This window comes from Gavia stellata, chromosome 17 (assembly GCF_030936135.1).
Source record: "Gavia stellata isolate bGavSte3 chromosome 17, bGavSte3.hap2, whole genome shotgun sequence".
Classification (NCBI taxonomy): Eukaryota; Metazoa; Chordata; class Aves; order Gaviiformes; family Gaviidae; genus Gavia; species Gavia stellata.
In genome coordinates, this window is record NC_082610.1 from 20,350,388 (window position 1) to 20,377,237 (window position 26,850).

Genomic DNA, 26,850 nt, shown 5'->3' on the forward strand with positions numbered 1-26,850 from the left:
ATCAGAGTGCAAATGAGGATCAAAGGAGGACTGGAAAAAATTGGGCAGAAGCAGGGGTATGTCTGTCAGGACTTATTAAGCACAGTTGTTGAAATGCATCCTCTAGTTTGAGGGCTTCCTGAGCCCACGGCAGCTGAAAGGGGATATACGGAGGTGCTAGGGGTATCTCACACCACACTTAGAAAGTCAAGTGATTGGGCGGCCTTTACTACTGTTGGAGACAGAACCTTAGGCTGGAGATGTTGTTTAAATGCCAGCGGGGCACAGTTGCACTCTAGACAGCACAAGACCCCAGCACAACTAACAAGCCTGATTTGGGAAGTTCAAAGACTGCCGTCGTGTACTCAAGCAGTGACGTGATTCCTCACAAATGGCTGGTGTAGTCTGGGAAAGAGTCAAAGACAGATGCCGCAGTCAAACCCACCCATCTCAGATGACAAGTAGGGCATCTCGAGGAGGATCATACTGACGCTTCAGTATCTAGCCAACCGTACCAGCTTAACCAGGGCCCTCTGCTGAAGCCGGTGCTATGCAGAAATTGTGGTAACCATCTGAGAACTTCCAGTCCCAAAATAAAATGATACAATCCATGCTCGCAACCAGAGGGGAGCACCAGGAACCACTTCTGACCAATGTGGTAGGTGGCAGAGTCAGCCTCCCCAGGGTTCAAAGCTAGGTGGTTGCGTTAGAGACAGCAGCACAAGCAGAATACAGGACAGGAGATCACATTTCCTAAAAGTTCCCAAAAGTTTTGAGCACAGAGCCAAGGTTAGCCCCTTTAAATACCACATGTGACAACTTCTTGCCAGAAAGTTAGGCAGGGACACAGAGAGATGTGATCTCACAGAGCAGGGACTCCTGTGGAAACCCATTTATACCTTCAGCCTGCCTTTTCTGCACCTTTAGATAGACTCTCAAAGGGAAAGTAAAGGAGCACACTGCAGCACAAGATAAAGTGCTTTTTTTTTTGCTACCCTGCTCTCTGCCAGCACACGCATACAAGAGTCACGAGCAGGAGTGAACAGAGCTGACCTTCCCTAGGTTCCTTGAAACGCAAGCCCCACATCTCTCCCCGCTGAGGCTACAAGCGCCCAGCGTTGTCTGGAGACTTCCAGTCCTTAGGACATCAGGGAAAATTTGAGCATGACCACATATGCTGAGCGATGGAGTTGAGACTAAGAAACAGGAACCGCTGCCCACAGCCTTTGGATCTTTCACTAAGCCAGCGGACAAGCTTTACTTAAAGCATCTGCCCCTCCCTAAGAAGTCTCCATCACACACAACTCTCTCGTTTGTGTTGTCTGTACTTGGAAGCGATACCATAGAATAGCGTGATCACAATACTGGGCTTACGCCACAAGAGGGACCTGATTATCCACATAAATCTGAGGCTTGTATTAAGCTAAGAGCATCAGAAATCACAGAATGTCCCTTCGAGTAAGAATAAGTGTCCGTGTAGCCCAGTACTCTGCCTATGACCCATAGCAAGAGGAGATGCTAGCTAGGAAGAGCATGCCTGGACACCTAAAAATGGTCCATTCCCCTCATACACCCCCAGCACCTATGGTCCCTGGCCTAAGAATGTTAGAGGCCACATCCCTGACTATTCCTCCTTTCAATAAACATTTACAAACCTGTTGTCCATTTGTTTGTTCAATCTGTTTTTGAACTACTGATACTGCCTGCCTCCTGTGGCAAAAAAATCCAGCACCAATCTCTATGTAAGGAAGTGTGTTCTTCTAAATCAAATTCATCCCGGTCTCACTGACCGTCCCTCACCTCTACTGTTGCAGGATTTAGGGAATAACAGTTCTATGTGGACCTTATCCACCACCTTCCTGAGTCCATAAAGCTCACTTATATCTTGTCCCTCAGTCTCCTCCTCTCCAAAATCAAGTCTAAGCTTTCCTAGTTTCTCTTCCTAAGGCAGATGCTCCGTTTTCTTAATCGTATTAGTTATCTGCACCTTCATACTCAAGAAGGACACAGTGGAGTTAGAGGAGACCAGAACAACACACACCAACTGAGGCACAGCAAGGGTGTGGGCAGCAGGAAAATTACATCCTCGATCTTATTCTCAATATCCTTCCTGATGGCACCTAAGTTTTGCTGGCTTTTCCAGCTGCTGCACAATGAGCTGATGATTTCAGAGAAGTGCTGTTTCATCCACATCACAGCTAGGTATCCAACTTGGATGCCCCCAGTCACCAGCATCTTACAGGTACCTCCCATGACTTGTTTCCGTGGAGGTCATGTCTCAGTTCTTCAGACAAAAAGGAAGACGACATCCAGAATGGACCATCCCGTACAAGCGTCCATGCCAGGGATGGCAGGCTAAAGGAAAGTTTCAGCTTTGATCTTTTCTGTGACTGATTAATCAGTACGTCATTAGGTGCTGAAATGCAAACATACAGTACGTACAGCTCTAAGCGTCACAGAACTGTTCACTCTGAGTTATTTTGGAGCAGCCAGAAAAAACAAACCAGAGAAATTTGGCTCTTGTATGTCCACACAGAGCTTTCTTACACACCACAAAAGGCTCCAAACTCACAACTTCCAAATTTTTACCCCGTCTTCCTTGTCAAATAGTTATTGTACAACTGATAGGAAGATTGTGCCAAGAGAAAACAAAGCGTATAAGAAAATGGATGGACAAAACATTCACAGGAAGACATTACCATTGAAGACAAAGCAATCACTTGACAAACCACTTCAACATCTTCAGAGACAGGAGAGAACTAGACTAGCTAGTACCAGATTAGCTAGTACCAACCCTCAGCAGATGAAAACCACTCTCAGACAGAAAAGGCCTTAGCAGAAAGACAGTAGAAGGGAACATGCTTCTTTAGAAGGGATTTGGGTCCTGTTACCTTCTTCTGGCGGTAGAGGATTTTCTCCAGCTCCTGCTCTTTGCTGCGCAGTTCCTTCTGGAGCAGGTTACTCCTGTCATGTCTCAGTGCTTCCTGCAGAGGTAAAGATACACAGCTGTGCACACAACACCCAGCATGGCAAGAGCTGTTCCGTGGCCAGATGAGCCACCACCTCTGCTTCAGACCAAGGAAAGTCTGACTTTAGCCAAGAGACATGAGGTACCTGGCAGAGCAGCCTCTCCCTTTCTGCTTTGATCTGTTGCTCCATTTCTTCATAAAGGCACCTGACTTCTCGGTCATGGTCTGTCTCCTTCCTACAAAAGGCAGGGTGCACACGGGTCAGGAGAGAGAAAGAGAATACAGAAAGAAAACAGGAGAGGAGGGTGGAAACAGATTCCCACTGACAGCTGTGTGGCATTGAGTGGGATTTTAACCAGACTAAATGTTATGGGTGGGCACTGATGCAAAACAAACCCATGGGGATCAGATCAAGATAAAGAGTAACTTTATTACAGCAAGAAAAATCTCTGCGTCATGTAACCCAGTCTCTCCTTGCCTTTGAGGCAGCACCCAAGCATCAGCTGGTTCCTGACAGCAAATGACCATGATGTTCTCCTTACCGCTTCAATGCCTGTTCCATAGACTCCTTCTCATGATTCACTTCCCTTATGTATGATGAAACACGCAACAGAAACTCTTCAAAATTGGATAAGAGCTCCGGACGCTCCTTTCGTAGCCGAGCCCAGAGCTCCCGAATCTCACGCGGACTGGAGCAAGCATACAAGAGAGAAGGAAAGCAAATGAGTTTCTGTATCATCTTACGGACTGTCATTCCAACTCCAATGTGCACTCGGGACAAACTGCCCTTCTCCTGCGATGACCTCCATTACACCATCATAGCAAAGAGGGAAGGTGGACAGTGATGGGGCATGCATGTGGAGTGAGATCTACTGCGAGGTTAAAATAAAGGAAGTCATCTGAACGAGTAAAAGAAAAGTCATCTAGGAAGAAAACCTGGAACGATTATTTTTCAAGTATTCAGCAACAACACATTCGGTGTCTAAACCAAGACTCGGGGAGATGAACATTCAGCAAATTTGCTGTAAGCCATGGTCACGCAGCAAACTGTTATAGGTCAGGGCTTTTAGCACACATCACACGGGTGTTGTTCTCACACCAGGACCGTACTGGTGGATGCTACTGTCCTTGTTATTTATTTATTTTACAGGTTTGGAAACTGAAGCACAAACAAAAGAAGCAAATTTGCCCAGGTGTCACATCAGGGTAATAGTGGAGGAAGCCCCGGAAACCCGAAGTCTTCTTTTTCTGAACCTGCAATAATGATTACACGGCTTTGGCATTTAATTCATCGCAACTTGAACACAGCACTTATAAACCTACTCTTTCCTAAAGAGTCTTATATGCCTGCAGACATTACTTCATGCTTCTTTTTGGGGAAGAGCTACTTATTATTATTATTTTTCTTTTTTTTTTAAATCCATGAAGTACTTCGGAGGAACTGCCTTGAAAGGTACAGAAGAATTAAACCTATAGACATTATCCAAATAGATATTTTTCTTTGTCTATGTATTTGTCTCCCTTAATATTCTTTGTGAAAAAAACAAACAAGCAAAAAAACAACCAAAAAGCTCTTGATTCCCCCTGTCACCACTGCATGATAGCCTCCTTTTTCTGTCCCAAGTTGATAAAGTTACTAGCACTTCATCAAAACTTTGTGGTTTAGATAACAGAACATACTGAGTCCTGTTAATAAACAAAGCCATTTCTTTCTAGCAAAAACAGCAAAGATCGTTCAGATTCCTGCTCCGACCCCAATTAGCTTCTGTTTTATATTACTTCTTTACAACAGCTGGCTTGGCACAAAGGCATGACATGAAGTAGCTACTGAACTCATTGCATAAAACTGCAAGTAAGTGGTCAAAATCAAATAAAGGATAATTCCACTTTAAGACTTGATGCTTCTCAAAGCAGAATTATATTTTTCTAGAACAGTAATATGGCCTTTCACAGTGTCATTCCATTATTTGAGGCATAACAGCTTTCCAGAATTTTTCCAGACAGGAGTTGTTTAGCATTAAAAGAAACATGCAGGTGCTTCGCATCACAATGCAAATGAGACCAAAAAAAAAAAAAAAAAAAATCTGTTTCTTGACAGATGCAGCTCTGAAAGCAGCAAACTCCTTCACTCTCAGCTTCTGTCTCCAATCCTGCCCGTCTCCTGCCCCTACCTGGGCTGTTCCCTGCAAACTGGCAACACGGTTGGACTACGATGCCTGAAAAAAAGGGGCTGCCACCGATGCTGTTGGGCACCCCAGCCCCAGCAGATGTGCATCGGTAAGAACCGGTTATGCATAATGCTTCGTTTGGGAAGGCCCTAAAAAAAGGCTGGTTGACACTGGGGCCAGCAAGACTGTGCTGGGGCCACATACAAGGGCATTAATCTCAAATTTCAAAGCTGAGGTGAGCATCCCTTGCCCAGTTTAGCCTTTCACACTCTTCAAGATCAGCCCAGTCCCAAACAGCCTCCTGAGCACAGATCTTTCACAGAGACTCTTAGAACTAAGATTGTCTGAACATATGTGAACAGTCAAACACCATTTTGGAATAGACAGCACACTCATCCTCCTTTACCTCGTCTAACCCTCACATGCTGCTTTTCATTTGCTGCGTGCAGATGGGCTTCCACACCACCAACTGCTACATTTTACAGCTGTGGTATGAACTCTAGTTTGGGAAACTCTTTGCAAAAAGCGCTGCGCTAAAAGTAATTGTAAACTGATGAGAAAACCCAGACTTTGCTGCGCTTGTTACCAAGCATATGAAAACCCAAGACAGCAGTACAGAAAGCCCAAGCAGTGCTTGAGAGAGCAAGCAACTCAGTTCACCTCTTTATTCTTTGCTGGTACTTTGAAGTTTTGGTATTGCAAGACCAAAACAGGGTAGAAGTAATGCCATCTGACTCCTCTACTTACTCTTCAAACATGCGGGCTGCTCCGAGCTGCTCCATCATGGAACAGAATCGTTTCTCTTCATCATCATCTGCCGGGTCCAAGTCATCTGACCAGCCTGACTCAAAGGTCTCCTCGTGTCTGGAGTGATCCATTCTCCTGGCCCCTTGACACAGTTCAATCCCTACTAACTTTCCTGGTGGAAGGAGAAGGGAAGAAGAAGAATAAAGAAAGTCAAATTGGATGTCATTTAGTAAGCTGCTATTTAAAAGGCAGCCTGACAGAGCTCCATGAGAAGCTGCCTGCACGCTGCTGGTTGTAGAGTACAGCTCCTGGACAGTAAAAAGCCTTCTTTCTGACGTCCTGAGTGATGTCAACGTCCAGTCTGCAACGCTGAGACTCAAACTGGCTCCCAGCCCAACCACAGGCTGTTAGGGCTCTGCTCACATCTGCACGAAGATGATCTACCACCCACGGCCTTGGATTCTCAGCATGTGAGGCATGCGGCGTTAGGTCACCTCACTCCCATGGAGCGGCACTGTGGGCTCGGTTGCCAGTGATCCCACAAGCTCCCCTCTGGCACTGCAAGCCCGGCACTGAATAGCACCATGCCTCAGTTCCCCAGCTTAAAAAAATTGAGGAGGAGATCATCACCCTTCCCTTCTTACATGCTACATTTGTTCTGATTCAAGTGCTATGGGACAAGGACTGCCTCTCGCTAGGGATGCGTAGAGTGTCCGAACAAAATGAACTTACCGTCCGAACACCCCCTCCTGCCCCATCCCACGTACGGATGGCTTCCAGCTATCTGGATCCTGTTTCATGCTGAGACACTAATGCCATGAGAACTTCATGCTATGCAAGGCATGTGACAAATACTGGTGCTGGGAACAAATTCTTCTGAAACAAACAAATCAAGCAATCCTATCCGAAACGCAGGCCCCCATCCTGTATACAGAGGTCAGACCTCCATTAGCAGCTACTCTTCCTTTCCAAAACATATCTGCTTGGTTCAAAAGGCAGAAATGACATCCCAGCTACAGGGCGAGGAGCCAGCGATGTTCAGAGCACGGATGAGAACGTGAAGCTGCTCTAAAGGCAAAAATATCCACTATTTGTGTACTTCAAGTCACTTAACTCGACCACTTCTTAGCTCCGTATGTCCAGAACCTAGCCGCTTCTCTCCTGCTCTTAAAATGTGCTGTAAAAAAAAACCTGCAGGGTGGAGATACAGGCCCCACTCAGCTTAAAACCTGAGGCTTGGACAGTTAATTAAGGAGATGGGCTTAAGTTAGGCACTTTGTATGTCTGCTTTGAAGAAAGAATCATTATCTTTCATTATCTCTCTTTTACAGCTGGGAAAATTGACATAGAGAATGATCTGAAGATTGTTTTGACATCCTAGAAGGATCTTGGATTGCTTTAAATTGAACATTTTAAATAGATGCACTTTTGTCAGTTGTGCAGATGCACCCTGTAACCTCTCAGAGGCCATGCAAGGAGCCCTCTCAAGAAGCAGACTTGATTGCAGCTTGAACCGCTTCCCTTGATTTCCCCCCTGCACACTCCAGAAGGCAGACAGCAATATGCCAGGCCAAACTCTTGAGTTAGGGCCAAAGTCTGAAAAGGATTTCAATGAAGCCAGACACAAAGAACAACCACAAAGAAAAGAAATGCAGAAATGAAGTGTTTTGCCTAGACTGGAGCAAGTCACAGAATCACAATGGTTGGAAAAGACCTGTAAGATCATCAAGTCCAACCATCACCCCAACCCCACCATGCCCACTCAACCATGTCCCGCAGTGCCACGGCCACACGTTCCTTGAACACCTCCAGGGATGGTGACTCCACCACCTCCCTGGGCAGCCTCTTCCAGTGCTTCACCACTCTCTCAGGAAAGAACTTCTTCCTAATATCCAGCCTAAACCTCCCCTGGCGCAACTTGAGGCCATTTCCCCTTGTCCTGTCAAGTCCCATGGAGCCAGGCTGCCAAGACAGGGCAGTACCTGACAACTGGTGGCTGACACAAAGAGAAATCTTGCCTACCTCTGCCAGCAATGGCACTGAGGCAGGTACCCTCATGATGTCTATCTGTGGCTATGGCTGGGACAAATGCCTCAAACAATGAGATTTGGGAATAACCAAGTCACAGAATCACACAGAATCACAGAATCATTAAGGTTGGAAAAGACCTGTAAGATCATCAAGTCCAACTGTCAACTAACACCACCATGCCCACTCAACCATGTCCCACAGTGCCACGTCCACATGTTCCTTGAACACCTCCAGGGATGGTGACTCCACCACCTCCCTGGGCAGCCTCTTCCAGTGCTTCACCACTCTCTTGGTAAAGAAATTTTTCCTAATATCCAGCCTGAACCTCCCCTGGTGCAACTTGAGGCCGTTTACTCTTGTCCTATCACTTGTCACTTGGGAGAAGAGACCAACACCCACCTCACCACAACCCCCTTTCAGGTAGTTGTAGAAAGCAATGAGGTCTCCCCTCAGCCTCCTCTTCTCCAGACTGAACAACCCCAGCTCCCTCAGCCGCTCCTCATCAGACTTGTGCTCCAGACCCCTCACCAGCTTCGTCGCCCTTCTCTGGACACGCTCCAGCACCTCAATGTCCTTCTTGGAGTGAGGGGCCATAACACAGAAGGCACTGTGGATGCCAAGGTGCCCAAATGGCACCCATTCACGTTCTACACAGCGCTGGGCAGGAAAGCCCACGCTCCCGAGATGACTCTTGTTTCTGGCAAAGGCAGCAGAACCAGCCAACAAGGCTTCGCCCCCGCAGGCAGGGACACAAGGCAGAAGCAGGCACTCAGTGGGTTCACACATTCCCAGAACAGGCTGCCCCAAGCCACAGCTTTCCATGTTAACTCTGAGGAAATCTTTACAGCTTCTCCTTTCAGGGCTGGCTGTTTCTGGCCATTCAGATTGAAGCACCAAAAAGACACCCCCCCCCTCTCCGAGTTGTGAGAAAGCCATGAACAACCACAGTCTGAGCAGTCAGGACACTGCAACCCAAGAGCCTCCTCAATCACTTCTGAAAACCCTAGACCATCTGTGTTTGCTTGCTTTGACCTGATCCCATGAACACATCTACATGTCCAAGGAAGGTGCTAACAGGGTGCAGATTTTCTGACAGCTTACAACCAGCTACGGCAACAAAGCACCCACAAAGGTTATTAGTTCTATGGTGGTTCCTCCTCCTTAACACCTCTTGCGCTGCTTGTGCTGGATGATGACTCTGGTATAGGATTAGCATTGTCCTAGTGTTTGGAAAAGGCAACAGTAAGAGGAAAACAAAAGCTCATTTGCCAGTGTGCTACCCTACTGACAGGACTCCTACTAATATCCTTGAACAGCACTGAATAAACCAGCTGGAGACAGTTGCCAAGAGGCATATTTCTGTCCCCTCATCCAACAAGGTTCCTTATCCAGATGAACAAATGTGGATCACGTGCCCAGATACAGGCTGCAGCACGTACCATCTCCAGCAGATGTTCAGAAGCTGGCTCTACCAGGTAGGCGGGTACCAGTTGTGGAAGAAGGCAACAGAAAGCCTCGGGAAGGGGGATAGCGGCATTGCACACACACCTTCTCCGAGGATATCCACAGAAGTATGGAGCATTGCCCTGTATAGCTGGTACAGCTTCAGCAGAACCACTGCACTTTCTTATCAACGTAAAACATTGTGGCACGGGTGGATTTTTTTCCCTTCCTCTGCCTCTGTGCAGTCCTTACCTAGTCCCATGCTGAACTCCACAGGCGTCAGGTACCCGTTATTGTTCTGTTCCAAGCTGTGAAAAACAGTTTCCAGCTGTTCAAGGGTTAGGGGGAGTTCACTCTGGAGCCGCTGCAGAGACAAAAGAATGAACAAAATTAAGACATGACTCAAGTCTTCCCTGTGACTAGCTCCTGTCCCTGCCGTCCTCAGCTTTGGCCCACAGCGATGTGCCCTTTCAGCACTGCATCCCGGCCGGGATGCGACAGCCTGCCAGTACAGCTGAGGGATGACACAAATGCCTGTTTGGACCCACTGATACTGCTTTCCATTACTGGATGATTCAACCAGGACTGCAGAGAGGGAACTTTGGGTTATTTTCTTTGGAGGGAGCTCAACCCTCTTCCTCCCCCACTTCAGAACCACTGCCTCTAGTTCACCGTCTGCCTCCCTCCAGTCTTGCCCAAAGGTGGCTGTCCCCCCCGGGGCACTGCCAGCCTCCTGTGACCACCGCTGCTCCCAAGAGAGCTCTCTGTGGGCAAGGAACCAGCTCCATCTCTTTGGCCAGAGAGGGAGGACAGCCTTACGGGTGTCTAGATTCAGTTCTCAGCTCTTGCAGGAAATCTTGCAGCTCAAACAAAACGTTGAGTCCATAAGAGTTAGCTTTCTTCTGTCATCTTCTGCCTCTTGGGACCGTATCACTGTTCCCACAGCACAGACAAGGAGCAGAGAGATTTCCCTTCATAACACACGTGTAGATCACCTAGCGTGAAGGGGCACCCAAAGAAGCTTCCAAATAACAAGAGGTGTAGACTAAAACCTCATTACTGTCCGTTAAACGTCCAGCTTTAGGTAAAAGCTTAATAAATACTTATTAATATAACTCTAGAAAATCAGGCATCACACAACCCAAAACAAAATGAGTCAATAATTAAACCAGCATGGACCTGACAAGTGTTAATTATAGATGGTAGGAGAGATGAGACAGAAGATAAACAATCCGTATGTAACCTTCCTGATAAACCGTTGAAACAAAACTCACAAAGAACTATAGAAATTCCGTTAACAAATACTGGTTTTAACAGAGAACAGCAAAACACGTTATTCTAGAGCAAAGTTATAGTTCAGGCCTAAAGTGAGTTTTTGAGGTCAGGCTTTACCTATGATTGAGACAAAAAAGTTATACAGCTTTTTTTGTTACGAGGTTGGTGGATTTTTTTCCGTTGTTGACTGGGGTTTTTTGGGGGAGGGGGAACATGTTGGGTTTTCTTGCTTTTTTAAATTAAACCAAATATTTTTTCCCCCAGATTTCCCATCCACTGCATGCTTAATGTTTGTAGGAACTGCTGCAATTTATTTTTTTTTTATTTTATGCATTCCTTAAAAATTTGGAATTACAGTCCCACTTGTCCCAGGAATTCCCTGGAGAACCAAGAGCCTCCTGGGATTTTCAGTTCCTAGCAGCCAGCTGTGGCAGAATTTGGCTCCCAGAAATCTGAATGAGACAGAGCCCACGTGCACACCCACGCTTGCCAGAAGTAAACACATGCCACACGCTCCCCTCTTCCGCCACCCATGACTTGACAGCTCCTCCCAGGAAAGGGGGAGGATTTTTTTTCCCTCACCTGCATGTCCACCTTGGTGATAAAACCCTTCTCGTCCTTGTCACACAGCTGGAAGAGCTCCCTTGCCTTCTCGAGCATCTCCACCTGCACATCTTCCAATTCGCTCATTTGTCTGGAAGGAGAAGCACCGGGAGCCACCCCATCCTCCTCATCCCCTTCCTCTTCTCCTTCCCAGCGGACGTATCCCAAGAACGCTCCCCTCTGGTTCTCCATCTTCTCAAAGTCTTTTCCCCCAGGGCACGGGCAAACGGAAGAGCTGTGGGGCAGGAAACAGAGAAATCCCAGTCAAACATGACCCTCCACTTCCACCCCACACATCATCTAGTTATGTGCCTTGTTGGTTGGAAAGAACAATATTCACCATCCGTATTTGTTACCGAGGGTGGGGGGGAAGACAGGCAGTGTGCAGAGAGTTTGCGTCAGAGGTACACACCATACGTAGGTACACACCATATGTAGGTACACACCGTACACAACATGGGTGTCACCAAGCCTACCACACGGCCACAACCCTCCACACTGTGATGGGCTCCAGGCCCTGCACTGAGCAAGGATGCTGTTTCGCCGTCTCTCCTCCTCCGGCTCAGCCCCACAGGGCAGTCAGAGTTCTCTGCTGGTGAAAGCCAGGTGCCAAGGGAAGGTTTCAGGGGAGATGAGAGGATGGGAAGGGAATATTAAAGCATGCAGGTAAATCTGCATGGGAGCACGGTGATAGTCCCGTGAGCCGAGACAGGGGGCTCAAACACGGCGAGCGGGGCCAGCTCCCAGCTCTCGCACAGCTCCCTGGGTGCCCTAACCAGGATGCTTCTCTCTGGTCTTGGTTCCTTTGGTAGTAACATGTGCTGTTCCTCCTCCTGTCGCTTTTCTGCGCTGCCTTTGAACACCAAACTGGCATCACAACTGCAAGAACCCAGAGTGGGATGAAGGCAGAGAGGAGGAAGATCTGTGCAAGTGATGGAGGAAAGAGAAGAAGGAATGTCTCTCCCAGCCCTCTCCTGCCCAGGTCCCCTGGCTGGCCTTCCACCTCTGACGTTTTCTTAACACTTCCCAAAGAGTAACTCCATCTCCTTTCATGTTATTACAGCTCAAAAAAAAAAAAAAAAAAAAGGTCAGACAATTCCTACACCAGGAAAAATTTAATAAGCTGGGCACTCCTGCCCCCCTTCCCTCCCAGCCTCTGTTTTGAGAGCTCTTAAGCTGCCAAACAGAATTTTAATCTGAAATGTTCACCGTTATAGGAAGGAAACCACACAACTATGGAGACGTTTCAGAGGCCAAAGAAAATAATTCCCATTACTTACAAGTACCTAAACCAAAAAGGCTAGGAATGAGAGCACCCCTTTAAGCACAGCACCGTGATTGTAAAGATGCGTACAATACATCCCTACCCCAAGCCACCTTCCAACCTACTGATGCCACGTAACACCCTCCAGACAGCTTTTCTTCAGCAACACCACCGATTTTTTAAGCCTTGTCACACTGATTGCTTTAGACTTCTCCTTCTGCAGATCTGTGTTCTGCATTGCAGGGCAGAAGCGAGCCGTGCAAGCAGGCTGAGAGCAGATTTAAACAGTACTAGACAAAGAGGGCTTGAGGGTTGCGTTGTTTTTTTTTTTAATCTCCAAGAAATTAAAAGCCACATACAGATGCCGTGATAACAAACAAGTTAATTCTGTTTGCACTCTTAGTACAATGGGAGGATAAAGAGCACGATGGCCGGGAAGAATGTCACGTGCGAGAACTATACGAAGCTGACACAAAAGAAGGCGGCAATTATGCACCACGCTATTTGACTCCATTTATTACTGCTGGTTCGTGAGCCAGAGGGTGGTTCTGCTTCAAAGAACAAGCAGAACGCTTCACTCCCCCTTTCAAATCAGTGGTTTTTCAGGGCACCTCCACTTAGCATCACTTGAGAAGATATTTATTTGAAACTCTGCAGAAAGCTACCTATAAATGGGTACTATGATATGGTTTTAGTCAAGTAGACATTCCTGGCAAGCAATGGACATGGAGCTGGACACAAGCTTTGGGGAATACTGCAGAGGGAAGGAGAGAAGGCAGCATGAAAAGTGAGAAGGCAGGGATTGTCTTTCTCTCTTGTTCTTTTTCGAACAAACCCTCCTACCAAGCCTTTTTTTCTGTTATGGAGCCATCACAGCAAAATTTGGAGAATAAAGCTTGATTCCATCCATTAGCTGGACAGTCAGCTTGCTTCTGATGGCAAGTCTGTACCTGTTAGTAGTAAAGAAGTCGGAAAGAACCCCAGCTTACTTTTCATATTCAAGTAAAAGTTGCAAAGCTGGCCTTGAAAGAAGAAAAAAAAAAAAAGTAGACGACCCAAATATCTTATGCTGCATAGATTTTACAGGTGATTACGCTGAGGAATCACATAGCCCCACTGATGAATGATAATTACTGGCTGCTACAGGCCAGCTTGCTGAAGCTTTTTGCCAGACCCTTTCCTTCCGTGAAGACACAGTCTCAGCAAAGCAGCACCCTGTACCAGACGGTGAGCACAGGCGGCAGCAGGGGAGAAAATGATACGGGAGTTCAAAGCGAGAGCCACGACGAGATTGCAGAAAACAGCCACAATAAGAAAAAGTGCAAATAAGAAAAACATTTTCTGAAACATCCCTCTAGCTGCCTAAGAGACTCTGAGGTCCCCAGGAGTAAAGAAGATCTTGCTTTCTTGTTAGGAGCTTCATCGTTTCTATTTCAAAAGCCAGAGCAGCCCATGCAGACGGCGTCTCCCCAGCTCTGCTGCAGCAAACAAAAGGTTGTATGAGGAGGATGTTCCGTTCTCTCTCGGAGACATCTTTGCAAGCTGAAATCGGACCCGTTACATCCCTACCTCTAGCATCTCCTCATTTTATCAAAAGCCCAGCTGTACTGCAGCTCCCAAACACTGGCTGAGCTAAAAGCCTCTTAATTAGAAGAGCTGGGAGCCTGACATGGACAAAAGTCTGAAAAGGATTTCACTCACATGTAAAAGATCAAGCCCATTAATTCAATGTTCTGAGTGCAGAGTCTCTTGTTCAAGCTGCTTCAAGTGGCTTCAAGCCAGATGTGCCTCTGTCAATGGTGAGACAGTCCTTGTAGGGGAAAAAAGCAGCAAGTAAGAGAGAGCCCCAGTAAGCAAAATACACTGCAGCTCTGATGGACTTCTCTCCCAGAGGCTTTTGACTGAGAAGTTCTTCATCTCCATCCTCGTTTGTAAGAGCACTGCATGGTATAAACGCAGATGAGGCACAAAGCAGATCTCACGCTAACAAGTGCTGTCATACATTCCCCAGTTACAGATCATCACTGCAAACTACTGGGGAAGCAGCTTCATCAGCAAGATACAGAACATCACTGAAGGACAACTTTGAAAGAGGCTGAGGTCATTAGAGTACTAAAACTGGGGACTGGTACCCAAAAGTGAGGCCAGCAGAGCTGGCTTGGGTGCAGAAAGATCGGCTTGGGAAGAGCCATACTTGCCTGACACAAGTGGAGAAGACAGAGGAGATGATAGGTATGGGCATCTAATGTTTTTGGTCAGGCCAGCCTGCCAGGCTCCCCCAGTGAGATGTAGCCAAGCCACCTCCAGTGACAAAGCCAGGGGTCGTTACCAAAACTTCCTGACAGGATTAATTTTTCCAGATCTCTTATGGCAGGACAAGGTAGTCATTGAGTCAGCGTCAGTTAAGAATTAATTTCCACACCTAGCCTGGAGTCAGGACAATCTCTGTATCTTTGGTGGTTGATTTCCATCATGAGAACATCCGCAATGGGTCACAGCACAGTTCGTCTAGCCCAGCATCCTGCCCTCAACAGTGGCCATGAATAGCTGGTGAAGGAAGAGTAGCAGCAAGGCAAGCACAGAGAAGGCTTCCCTGAAGACATCTGCCAGCGTCTAGCCACTGTCAGCCTGGAGCAATTCCTGAGCCACATGGTTCCTCCCTCCTCTTCCAAGACACTTGTCCAGCCTTCCTTTGAATCCGTATGAAAACATTCACCGTTCACATGAACATGCTGATAGAAACGAGGTGCCTGCTGCAATCAGCGGGTGCTGACAAAGCTTCACGGGACTATTCCAGTTTTCTGGGTACATGGTTTGACCAGCACCCACTCCACAAGAGACGGAGTCCCAGCTTCAGCTCAGACAAGTGCTTCCTGACACCTTCACATCTAGGAACCATGGCAGAGACCAAAAACTCTTCTCCCAGGACCTGGGAGATCTACCAGGAAGATGGAAGTGCCAGGGACACGGGGGCACCAATGGGCTCCAATCGCCCCGGCCAGCCTCGGTGTGTAATGTTCTTCCGCAGCCCCCTCTTCCCCCACCCCAGGGGTTTAGCTGCCTGTGCCCAAAGTCAGCTCTGATACTGCACAGTCCAGATTTGGGCAGTGTCCAACATCTGAACAACCCGATACGGAGCTCGAGAGAAAGCCAGGCTTCAGGACCTATGGATTACACCAGATATCTCCTGCCACGGTGTGTGCTGGGGCCCAACAAGCAAAAATTCACCTGCTCCTGCAAGACAACTTTCCCAGAGCCTGGAAAGCAAATGTAGATCTTCTCAGACACAGCACAGACTGGGAAATTCAACTGCCAGTAAAGACGGTTAACACCAGGTCTTGCATTTCTACACAGAGGTAACACAGACCAGTCTTACCTGCCTATTCTAAGCACCTCAGGCATAAACTGCAGTTTGTCCTGTGCAAAGCTGTGCCAGAAAGTTAGCCAGATCCCATGGGCATGGCATTCTTGGGGGAAATCACAAGACCTGAATTTTAATCCTGACTCAGCTTGCCATATGGCCCTGGGTAAGTCACGTCACCTGCCTATGTTTATAGATTGTCAGCTCCTCCAATTTGATTCTGATGCTTGTGACAGCTGGCACTTTATTTTAAGACTCGGTTCCTGGAGGCTGATAATTACATGTGAAACTCAAGCATCAAAATAGTTTCAAAGCCTGAAAACTGAAGAATGAAAAACTCAAACACGTAACTTGAAGAAACCGCAAACTTCAACAAACAGAAGAACAGACCCAAGGTGCTCTCCCTGGAAAGGGGAGATACTACTTTCAAGGTAGCGTTACAGGGTCACGGTTTCCCCTTTATTGTCTCGGAAAGCTTCTTGCTGTAGCAGTAAGCAGTGTTAAAAAGGTAAAGAAAAGTCACGGCTAAAATGCAATCAACAGCCAAGCCCTTATCTATGTGTCCGTGACCACCGTGTGTGCACATGACAGCTTTGGGTTGGTTTTTTTTTTCCACAGCCTGATGACAAGGAGGAAAGGAAAGTGGGGAGCACAACCAAATTTTCCACAGCTGGTCCTCAGATGACCCCAGTCACCGCACGGCATTGTACACGCACTGAATACACAGCTTTCCTACCAGTCCTGCCCCAATGGAAGACAATGAATCAACAGTTAACGAAGGAGGAAGAACTAAGCACAACTGGCTAAGTGGCTTACCCAGGATTAGAGAGCAAGTCCAGTGTTTGGGTCCCACAGAACTATAAGGGAAAGCGGGTTTTTGCTTTCCTGTACCACTGAATTTTTGGTCACATGGAGGTAGAAAAGAATATTAAAGAAGAATTGTTACAGGTACATAGTAGGTATCCAAGGTGTACCACAAACCAAAGTGCTCGGATACTCGCTGGGACGTTTTCCCAAAAGACATCCTCCTGTACCTCTGCCTAAGACAACATTATTAGAAACAACAAAAACACCCCCATACTAAAGCTAAATATTTAAACCATTTATTTAAACACGTCAGAAGAACACACACCCTTTTCTTTCTACTCCCCGTGCAGAAAGAGAGTCTTACAACCTCAAAGGAAGGAATTCACTGGGTGTTTAGGTGTGCATTGATCACACCCTTGATGCGTACGTTGGATGAGACCGGGTTTTTTATATCAAACATATGCCACTTGCTCTGTTTGTTCTACCTTCCTTTGTCTCCCAATGTTTTGAAAGCCAATAATTACTATCAAAAGTGTTCCTTGTAGGACACAGTCACACCTACACATCCCAGATTTTATACTGCTGTGAGATTCAGTGATCAAATGCAGATATTTACAGTTATTATCCTCGCTGCATGCAAAAAGCCCATATTCTAAATGCATTGACAAAATTACAGCCGTACAAATCTGACGAGGTGAAGGAAGAGGTCTTGCCAGGGAACGACACTGACCCCCGCGTCAAACTGGCTTCCACATAGGCTGAATTTCCAAAAGCTGCTCGGAGGAACTGGGCACCCGTTTGGTGGAAATTGTTTGAAAAGGCTCTGCCACGGTGCCTGAAAAGGCTGGGAGAAGAGCAGAAAGAAAGAGAGTTATTTCTCAGTGTACTTTGTTCAAAGTGAATTTTGCTCTTTCCCTTCTCTAGGAAATTTGTTTCCATTGTTTGGAATTTGTTTGGGTGGTTGTTGGGTTCTCCCTTCCCAAAGGGAATGTCAGGAAAAGAAATACACTGAAAAATTGGAAAAACATCAATTGTTTTGCGAGGGTTTTTTTCTTTAAAAAAACCTAAGAAATCCCATACACACCCTGGGCAGAGAGCCTGAAATCAGGTATAATATCTAGAGCTACACTTCACTCACTCTCTCTCTCTTTTAATTGCCTGCACTTGATTGTGTCCCTTTAAGGAAACAGGAATGAATCCAGGAACCTTTGTGTTGTTTACTCAGCAGGAGATTAGCCCAGTTTGATAGCCCTGAGCTAACCCACGCTGCAATATCGATGGATGACTTCATCACGGGATATGCCAGAACGTTACAGAGGTATATCCCAGAAACACAGATAGCTGCACGGGGCTCCGTCATTCTGAATAGCATCTTAAAAAAGGTGCTCTGCTGTAATTCACCGTTTCCCTCACCGAAGTTTATCAAAGAGGAATGCGTCTTTATGACTTATACCAACTTCTTGATCTTTCTAAAAAAACTTGCCATGGAGAAACTTGTTTGATGCAGACTCTATGCTCCTATCTGCAAGCGACTTGAGATTGGAAACAGTTCTCTTTTTTTATTTAAGAGGTGAACAAATAAACTCCTTACAACTGCACTCACTGATGCTTCCCGATTCAACAGGAGAACAGAAAGCACCAACACGTGCCAAGAACCATCAATATAATAAGTCTTCAACACAGACAGGTATCCCCAACATACCAGAACAATATTCTTTCCCTCTGAAATTGCCACAAATCCTCCATCACACCCACACGCCGTTCCCCAGCTATGCCCATCGCAAGCCAGCGACACTTCGCAGCTCCCTCACGCTGGCACCGCGTCACAGCGTTGGCACTGCAAACACCGAGGGCGCGTGTTTGCTCTGGAACCGCTCCTGCTAATCGGGGTTTTGGCTTTGTTGGGTTGTTTTGCTTGGGGAGTGGAGAGAGAAAGCATCAGTTTTTCCTCTAACAATATTTGGGCCAAGAGTTAATTCTCAGCAATTAAAAACAAAATCCAAACCACATTTTTTCCATAAACAGCTAATGGCCTTGGATCTGTCACTATAACTAGCACACAGCTGATTTTTCAGAAAATAAAGAGCACACCTGCAATAAGACATGACAAATAGCAACAGCTAGTTTAAAAACAACTCATTTTTATAAATTCCTTCACTTTATAAAGGCTTACAGGTTTCCTGAAACTTTTTCTTTTAAAGAGACAGAACAGAACATTGCAACATCTCATACAATCCAACAGAAGGATTCATCTTATATGGAAGGGAAAACCCAACAATATGGTAGGTACCCTTTGGCTTCAAGAAGAAGAATTCATTGGATTTCCATAGGCTGGAGATCATGCTGCACATCCACAAAGGACATGGTTAGCCAGAAGTAAGTAAATATCATTCACTTAGTCAAGTAGAAAAAGCTCTGAGCAGTATCGCGTTTCCCGCTGATGCCACTGCTGTTAACGTTCTACCGTAAATATGCGGTTGTTAGAGGACAGAGGCAATCCGCTCAAGAAAATAATTGAGAAAGACAGGATATTTTAGCTGCAAAGAGATAACGCAGCCTTTATTCACGTTAGCTGAACACTGCTAACAGCATTGTGAAGTTGAAGGTGGATGCTGCTTTGTGTTCAGCAATCGGTAGGTAAATCACGCCTGCGTAACACCAAGCATGTTGACCGCAGAATAAGTGCTCTGCTCTGCTGGTGATACCTACTGGCAAGGCAGGTAGACTTTCTTTGCCAGCCCAGATGTGGGAAAAGGAGGAGAGGAGAGAGAGAACTTGGCACTTGACATCAGACACGCTGGATCATTTTTGATTCAAAGTGAACACCGAGCACTGGGAGCAAAGGCAAAGGAGATCCCTGCTCTCCTCTACTCCTCCATTCCAAGGGCTGGTGCGGCAGGCAGGGACACCCCATAAGGAAGGCAAGCTCCACATCTAAGCTGGAATTCAAAGCTCTTCAAATATTCTTTACAGAAAATTACATAAATCCAGGGCAGCTCCTCAGCTTGTTTAATTGAACGTCGCCGGCAATTTCCTCCTGCCTTACCAGCCTCTTCGGCAAAGGAAGCACTTGCGTGCAGAGCAGGTTGTACCAGAGACAACGACCAGAAGTCAGCGCGCTTCTGCTGGGCTCATGCCACTAATTATTGAACAGCTAAGATGTCATCCAGGAACACTCGCCACATGACGAGCACCACCTTGGCTGCTGCAGCTCAGCAAGGACACGTCAGCAGAAATACGGCTGTGGAGACTCCCTTCACACCCGGAGAGCAGCAGAGCAACCGGTACACAAGGCTCTTCCTCCGCCCTCGGGAATGCAACCACACTTGGTGCCCTGCAGAGAAAATTCATGCTGAAAGGAGGCATCCCTCAGTCCTGTGCTGGTGGAGAGCTAGACACACTCCGTCAGTGTCCCTGAAGTACTTCAAGGGCAAAATTATACTATGCAGAAACAGCCATTTATTGAATAAGTGGACGAAAGGTTCCAACGCATACACAGAGCTTCAAACACAAAAATTTGGGTTTTGTGGAGTTGGCTGTGTAACCAGTTCCCGAATGGCAGAGATAATGAAGAATTGTCCCCAGTTGCTGTCTTCTTTAAGAAAAGAATCCAGGAGCCTCAGATAAAACTGGGTGGTGGCAGTTGCACATCAAACAGGAGGAAGCACTTCGCTGCAAACCATTAAAGCGTGGGAGTCGCTGACATGGGATGCTGAGGATGTCACAGGCATTCACGGGCTGCAGAAGTGGCTGGTTTTTTCTTCCCTGAGTTTGTCCGTAAAGGACTATTACACAAAATATCTGTTTCGGTGAAAATTTTCTGAGCCACAAACAGCCAAAAGAGTGTACTAGGAAAGTATCGTTACACATTTATGCTGGAAGATGAGGGTATCTGCCATTAGCTGCTGTTGGAGACATGGTGCTGGTTCAGCCTGGCCGTTCCTCAGCGTGAATAGAGGCTGCTTTCTCATCAGCAGGAACCACTCTCAAAGTACATGGAATCTTCCCCCAAAAGGACCACAGAATTTGCTGCATTTTCACCAAGGACAGTCCTATGAACTGGACTTGGTGCTCCAACAAACAAAGGTCAGGCTTCTTCCCACACTATCACTGCCATCAGACCCATAACTTGGGTGCCGAACTCAACTCGGACCTCCCTTTGAGTCCTCAGATTCTAGCTGTCTATGTAATACCAGAACAAAGATTTTCCTTTCCAAGAAGAAGCTGAATCTCTCTCCGACAGCTCCGCACCTTGTCTGACCTCAGCAGGAACCCTCCGGGGCTGCCGTTACCTATGCACGCTCGTCCAGCAGACTCACTCTAAGTCAGTCACCCTCTCCAGGCATCCTCTCACTAGTTCTCCCCTCTGCTGTAAGAGGGAAACAACTGGGGTTAGCTTTGTGGCAGATGATCTCTCTGCCACGCAACCTCGAGATGCTGAACGAGAAAGGTGGTAGCTGCTGCCTCTAGTTGGCTCCCAATCTTGTTCTGTCATTTCTTGATTAAATTTCCCAACAGCCACCCGCTGTCCGGAGCTCAAGTCCCTCCTGGCCAGCTGCAAGGTTTCCTCAGCTGCTTCAGTGCCCTCTCTGCGCAAAGGCTAAAAATCCTGCGACAATCCCGTCACACTTGGAGTACCGCAGGTGTAAGTTCACAGAAGCGGGGCAAGAGCCTTATCTTCGTTGATCAAGATCCTTGACCTTGAGATCAACCTCATACAAACAAAAATCCATAGCCTTATGTTGTCCTCAAATAGCTCCACCGCCACACACACGCACAGATAACATATCAAACCAGAACATCAGACAACCCAATCCCCTTTCAAAGGGGAAACCTCTTTTTGGCAAAGCACCCACTCACACTGCTTACTGAATACGTGTGATAGACAGTGATTTCTTCTCCAGCTGAGCCAGCAAGTTCTCTGCAGCACTTGAAACCTCCTTATCCAGAGGGCTACAACTGCAGGGGAGATGCGTGAAGTTCAACCATCTCTTCCTCATCCCAGAAAATTCACCTCCAGTCTCTTGAGCGCTGGACACAGTGATCTCACCCCCATAACCTTTTCTGCGACCAGGGGGAGAAGCTTTACCTCGCTCCTCTGAATCTGCAAGACGCACTTAAAGGACAAAAAAGGTTTGCAAAGAGTAACAAGTAGGAATGAGTATGGAGAGGATTTCTAGGCACCACAACTCCCTGGAGAAGCCTCTCTGTGGCCGGTGATGTATTGGTTTTGCCCAGGAGCAACGTATGGGACCCATGGACTGTTTGACCTTTCTGCAAATGCTATTAAAACAACAAACAGGGCTGAGGCAGCTGGGTGAAGCCAACATCCAAGACGACAGTTAACCCATTCTCTGCATCACAGAGATGATATGCATATGTCACATATGCACAAGTGCGTGACACTTGGTTACCTCTCAGCTAAGGATCCACCCTAACAGTGGGTATAAATAAGGTAAAGATTCAACCCCTTCCTCTGAGCTAAGGAGCTGCTGGCTTTGCTATGCAAAACACCTTTCCTGAAAGGCCAGTGTAATCTGTGCACTGGAAAAGGATGAAACCCATTCCCTGAGTAAAGACACCTCTTGGCTGTCAGACCATTGAGGGGGCCACAGGTGAAGTCTTGGACCCAGGGAGTTGGCACTCCCTCTCCCTAAAGAAAGAACAGAGGATCGGTCTGAACGTCCAAGAATTCCAGGATCTCGTACAAGATACCAGAAATATCCTCTCCCTTTCTCATTCAGGGGGAACAATGACAGCAAAATACTAAAAGCCTCAGATTTCTACAAGACAGAAAAACCAAAGAATGTTTTGAGCAGCCGCAAGCCCTGAACTGCTCCTCCACAAAGCAGGATAACACGTGCAACCGAAGGGCACATGTTCCCTGCATACCAGGCACAGCTTAGGGCAAGGAGCAATCAACCTAAGGAACAGCGTTTGAAGCAAACTTGGAAGCAGATGTTGTCTGAGAGGTGCTTTTGTTCAACTTGTATGACTGTTCTGGGAAAGGTGGAATTACCGGGAGGGGAAATATCCCCCTCTTTGACAAAAGCTGTCACTGAGTCAGAAGCACACAGCAGCAACACTGATGTAGGATTACAGAAAACGGGAGGCGGAGGGAAGGGGATAGGTATGTTTATGCGAAATAGTGGAAAATTTCCTGACAAATGTTTTTAAAGAAAAATTTCTAAGTCTTCACAAAGTATGCAGCAGAAAATCCTTAACTTTTAATCTAACCAGCTCAAGACACCCATTTCATACAAAAACATCACAATCCCACATATTCTAAGCATGTATTTTTTCCCCTTTGCTTTTGAAAATGTCACCACTGCAGATATTACTCTAAATCGGCGGTTTCCCAAATCAATGGGCTACTAGAATTAGTTAAGCGACCTGCAGAACCACATCAGAACTGAGAGCAAGTTTCTTCAGTTCAACACTTGCAAAGACTTTGGATGATCCAAACTGAAGTGTTAACCATCTGTTATTTAAGCACCTCCAGCTCTTGAAAACCAATCAATAAATTTTCCCTCTTCCGTCAGGGGAATAACAACCATTTTCTGCAGCGATACACAACGCCACTGCGCTCAGCGAGTCTCTGTCCCATTTCTACTCTGCTGCTTTAAAGCAAAAGCAGGAAGTCAGAACAGAAAGTTCCTAGGGAGAAACTCTGCTGAGACGCAGCAACTCGCAAACTCGTTCAGTCCTTCTACTAAAATCAGTCCTTGCCCAGAGGAGAGAGACGTTCTTCCCTCCCCTCCACCCCGTCACACAACCTTGTTTTCTCTCCCCGCAGGTGTCCCCAAATACCTCAAGCGGCAGGATGGTATTGCTCCCCTTCCCTGGAACCGGCAGTATATTCCACAGCAAAAAGCTAGCGGAGAACGAACACCGCCACTGTAAATAGAGCATCGGAGCAGGTCCAAGCTAGGAGGTGTGGTTTGCAATGCTGCCCACGCATCTCATCCCCTTTCCAACATAGGCTAGTAGCCATCGGTTCAGAAAGCAGCGCAAGAAAACTTGCCATTAAGCTCCCAAAGCAAATTCCTTGTAATCCTGCCTCGTGCACAGCTGTGAAGGAGAAGAGCTTGGTTCTGAGCTGCCTTAGGCAAGAGGGGAAGAAGTGGTAAGAAAGCAGATGATCCCTCGTCTCATCCTGAACTTACCTTCCCTGAGAAACTCTAGCTGTGCTTGTAGGTAGCTGGCTGCCTACCTCACATCCGATTTTAACAAGGGCAGGGCTGGAAACTACCCCCGTGAATCCTGCCTCGAGTTTCATTCCGCTTTTACATAGCTGGCAACCTGTTTCACAAAGAGAAGCGCAGAGAGCTTAGGAAAAAAAGAAAGGTAAAGCACAAGATGACACTGCAAGGAGCATCTTTCCAAAGCACCGTAAAACCCTCCCCGGGGTGGGGTGCACACCCCAGGGCTTTCTCACTAAAGCAGCCAGAGATCACAGAATCACTAAGGTTGGAAAAGACCTGTAAGATCATCAAGTCCAACCACCAACCCAACCCCACCATGCCCACTAAACCATGTCCCACAGTGCCTCGTCCACATGTTCCTTGAACACCTCCAGGGATGGTGACTCCACCACCTCCCTGGGCAGTTTATTCCAGTGTCTCACCACTCTCTCAGGAAAGAAATTTTTCCTAATATCCAGCCTGAACCTCCCCTGGCGCAACTTGAGGCCATTTCCTCTTGTCCTATCACTTGTCACCTGGGAGAAGAGACCAACACCCACCTCACCACAACCCCCTTTCAGGTAGTTGCAGAGAGCGATGAGGTCTCCCCTCAGCCTCCTCTTCTCCAGACTGAACAACCCCAGCTCCCTCAGCCGCTCCTCATCACACTTGTGCTCCAGACCCCTCACCAGCTTCGTCGCCCTTCTCTGGACACGCTCCAGCACCTCAATGTCCTTCTTGTAGTGAGGGGCCCAAAACTGAACACAGCATTCGAGGTGCGGCCTCACCAGCGCCGAGTACAGAGGCACGATCACCTCCCTGCTCCTGCTGCCCACACCATTTCTGATACAGGCCAGGATGCCGTTGGCCTTCTTGGCCACCTGGGCACACTGCTGGCTCATATTCAGCTGCCTGTCTATCAGCACCCCCAGGTCCTTTTCCACCAGGCAGCTTTCCAGCCACTCGTCCCCAAGCCTGTAGCGTTGCAGGGGGTTGTTGTGGCCAAAGTGCAGGACCCGGCACTTGGCCTTGTTGAACCTCACACAGTTGGCCTGGGCCCATCCATCCAGCCTGTCCAGATCCCTCTGCAGAGCCTCCCTACCCTCAAGCGGACCAACACTCCCACCCAACTTGGTGTCGTCTGCAAACTTGCTGAGGGAGCACTCTATCCCCTCATCCAGATCATCAATAAAGACATTAAATAAGATCGGTCCCAAAACTGAGCCCTGGGGGACTCCGCATGTGACTGGCCACCAGCTGGATTTCGCTCCATTCACCACAACTCTCTGGGCTCGGCCATCCAGCCAGTTTTTTACCCAGCGAAGAGATGCCACCCTCTATGTTGCCACTGACCAAGGCACTCCTCTGGCGCACAGCACCACTGAAAGGAGGCAAAGCCACCCCTGTGTGTTGACAACTGGAGATGCTGATGGGGATTTGTCGCTCAACAGCAGCTCCAGGGCCTCCAGGCAGCATGAAGTTACCCTCAGCTGTGTCAGCTCCCACTAGTTAGACCTGAAGACTTCTTGGAAGCCGACAGAGGAAAGAAAAAAAGAGCATGTTGAGACCCTGGCAGGCTGGCTCTTTGTCACCTGGTATGGTTTTGTCCCCTTTGCTCAACCCCGCTCTAAATGCCTCCTCGTGCCAGCCCTCAAGGATAATATTTGCCCAGCAAACAAGCTTTGCCGTACAAGTCACGAGCAGGCAAGCCCAGCCTCTACAGAGAGCAAAAACCACTCTTCCACCGATTCCCACTGAAAAGACTCCAACTAGTATCTGAACAGCGGAGACCTCATTAACCTGCAAACAGAGGAGCTACAAAAGCCCCATCCTCCCCGCGGCAAGTGATGATGGAACCTGCAGAAAGCAAAGGTAAAGGCGGGTCCTTCCCCATGTATTTTAAGAAGGATATTTCAAACCCCAGACTAAAAAATGGACATGAAGACTACTACAAACTGTCACGCTTGTCTTTAATACAGGTTTAACGGAGCCAGCGAGCTCCTCTGAGCCGTCCGGGAGGGCTCTGTGCTACCGGAGGGCAGCGCTGCTCCTCTCAGACCTGGACTACGGGCTCAGCTTTGCCTCAGCCCCAGGACCACGCATCCTTTGGGGCAGGCTCTAGCTGCGTAGCTGAGGCAAATAAACCCAAACAAACCCAGACCAAGCGAGTTACCTGCCTATGAGCAGGAGAGTTTACTCACCGTTTTGTTTACTGTTGCTGAAGAGGTGATGCTTAACACCGAATCACGGTCTCGGCTGGGATGCTGCTAGAACAGCACAAAAAAGGGAGTAAACTGCTCTTCTGCACCTCGCAGGCTGTCCTGTCTCTAATCTCCTCCTGGGGTCCTTTATAAAGCTTCTCTTAGTACTGCCCAGAACAGAAAAGCTTATCAAACACAAAACAATAAATAGCATTTTGGAGCCGCGTTAATGAATCCTTAGCGTTACATGGATAAAGATCAGGAAATGCAAAAAGTTACGGTTCCCATAGTAATGCTAATTCAACCCCACCGCACATCCTGCGTGTTTAGTGGTACACATTGAAAAGAAAAAGGCTTCATCCACCAATGCCCAAAAGGTTTTTGATTTAGTAAAGACACTTGAATACCACCCCCCACAAGCAACATTTATTGTTCAGAGAAGTGGATTTTCAGAGCGAATTGGATTAAGCCAATCTAAGCACCTTTACAGCTCCCCGTATCTAGGGCAATAGCAAGAGCTCTCAAGCATGATTACAGACGGAACGTTATTTGCCCAACCTGAACAGAGGAAAGAGACCTAGGCGTCAGAACGGGTTGAGTCACCAAATTGCGGTCGGCGCCGATTCTGCACTTGGATGCAGCAGGGAGGTGGTAAGGAGAGAGGGGAGAGAATAACCGACCAGTCCCCACACCCCCCTAATGAGTAACCGTTAATCCATTTCTATAAACACTCATTTCTTTGATACTGACAGCCTGGAATAGCCCCCTGCCTCGTATCCCACCTCACGAGTCCGGAAACAGGTTGTGAATGAACTACA

The 26,850-nt window shown here is 47.4% G+C and overlaps 1 protein-coding gene across 1 annotated transcript in view; it reads right to left on the minus strand.

Annotated features, from left to right (window-relative positions):
- The window catches only part of CRACR2B (calcium release activated channel regulator 2B), a 49,342-nt gene that overhangs the window by 16,930 nt on the left and 5,562 nt on the right, over positions 1 to 26,850 (minus strand). Inside the window, exons 2-7 of the mRNA XM_059825766.1 lie at positions 11,195 to 11,450; positions 9,590 to 9,701; positions 5,864 to 6,035; positions 3,491 to 3,637; positions 3,094 to 3,184; positions 2,871 to 2,963 (exon numbers count right to left, since the gene is read on the minus strand). Of these exons, the coding sequence (XP_059681749.1) occupies positions 2,871 to 2,963; positions 3,094 to 3,184; positions 3,491 to 3,637; positions 5,864 to 6,035; positions 9,590 to 9,701; positions 11,195 to 11,407 (828 nt within the window). The 5' untranslated portion in view covers positions 11,408 to 11,450. The remainder of the gene's footprint in view (positions 1 to 2,870; positions 2,964 to 3,093; positions 3,185 to 3,490; positions 3,638 to 5,863; positions 6,036 to 9,589; positions 9,702 to 11,194; positions 11,451 to 26,850) is intronic.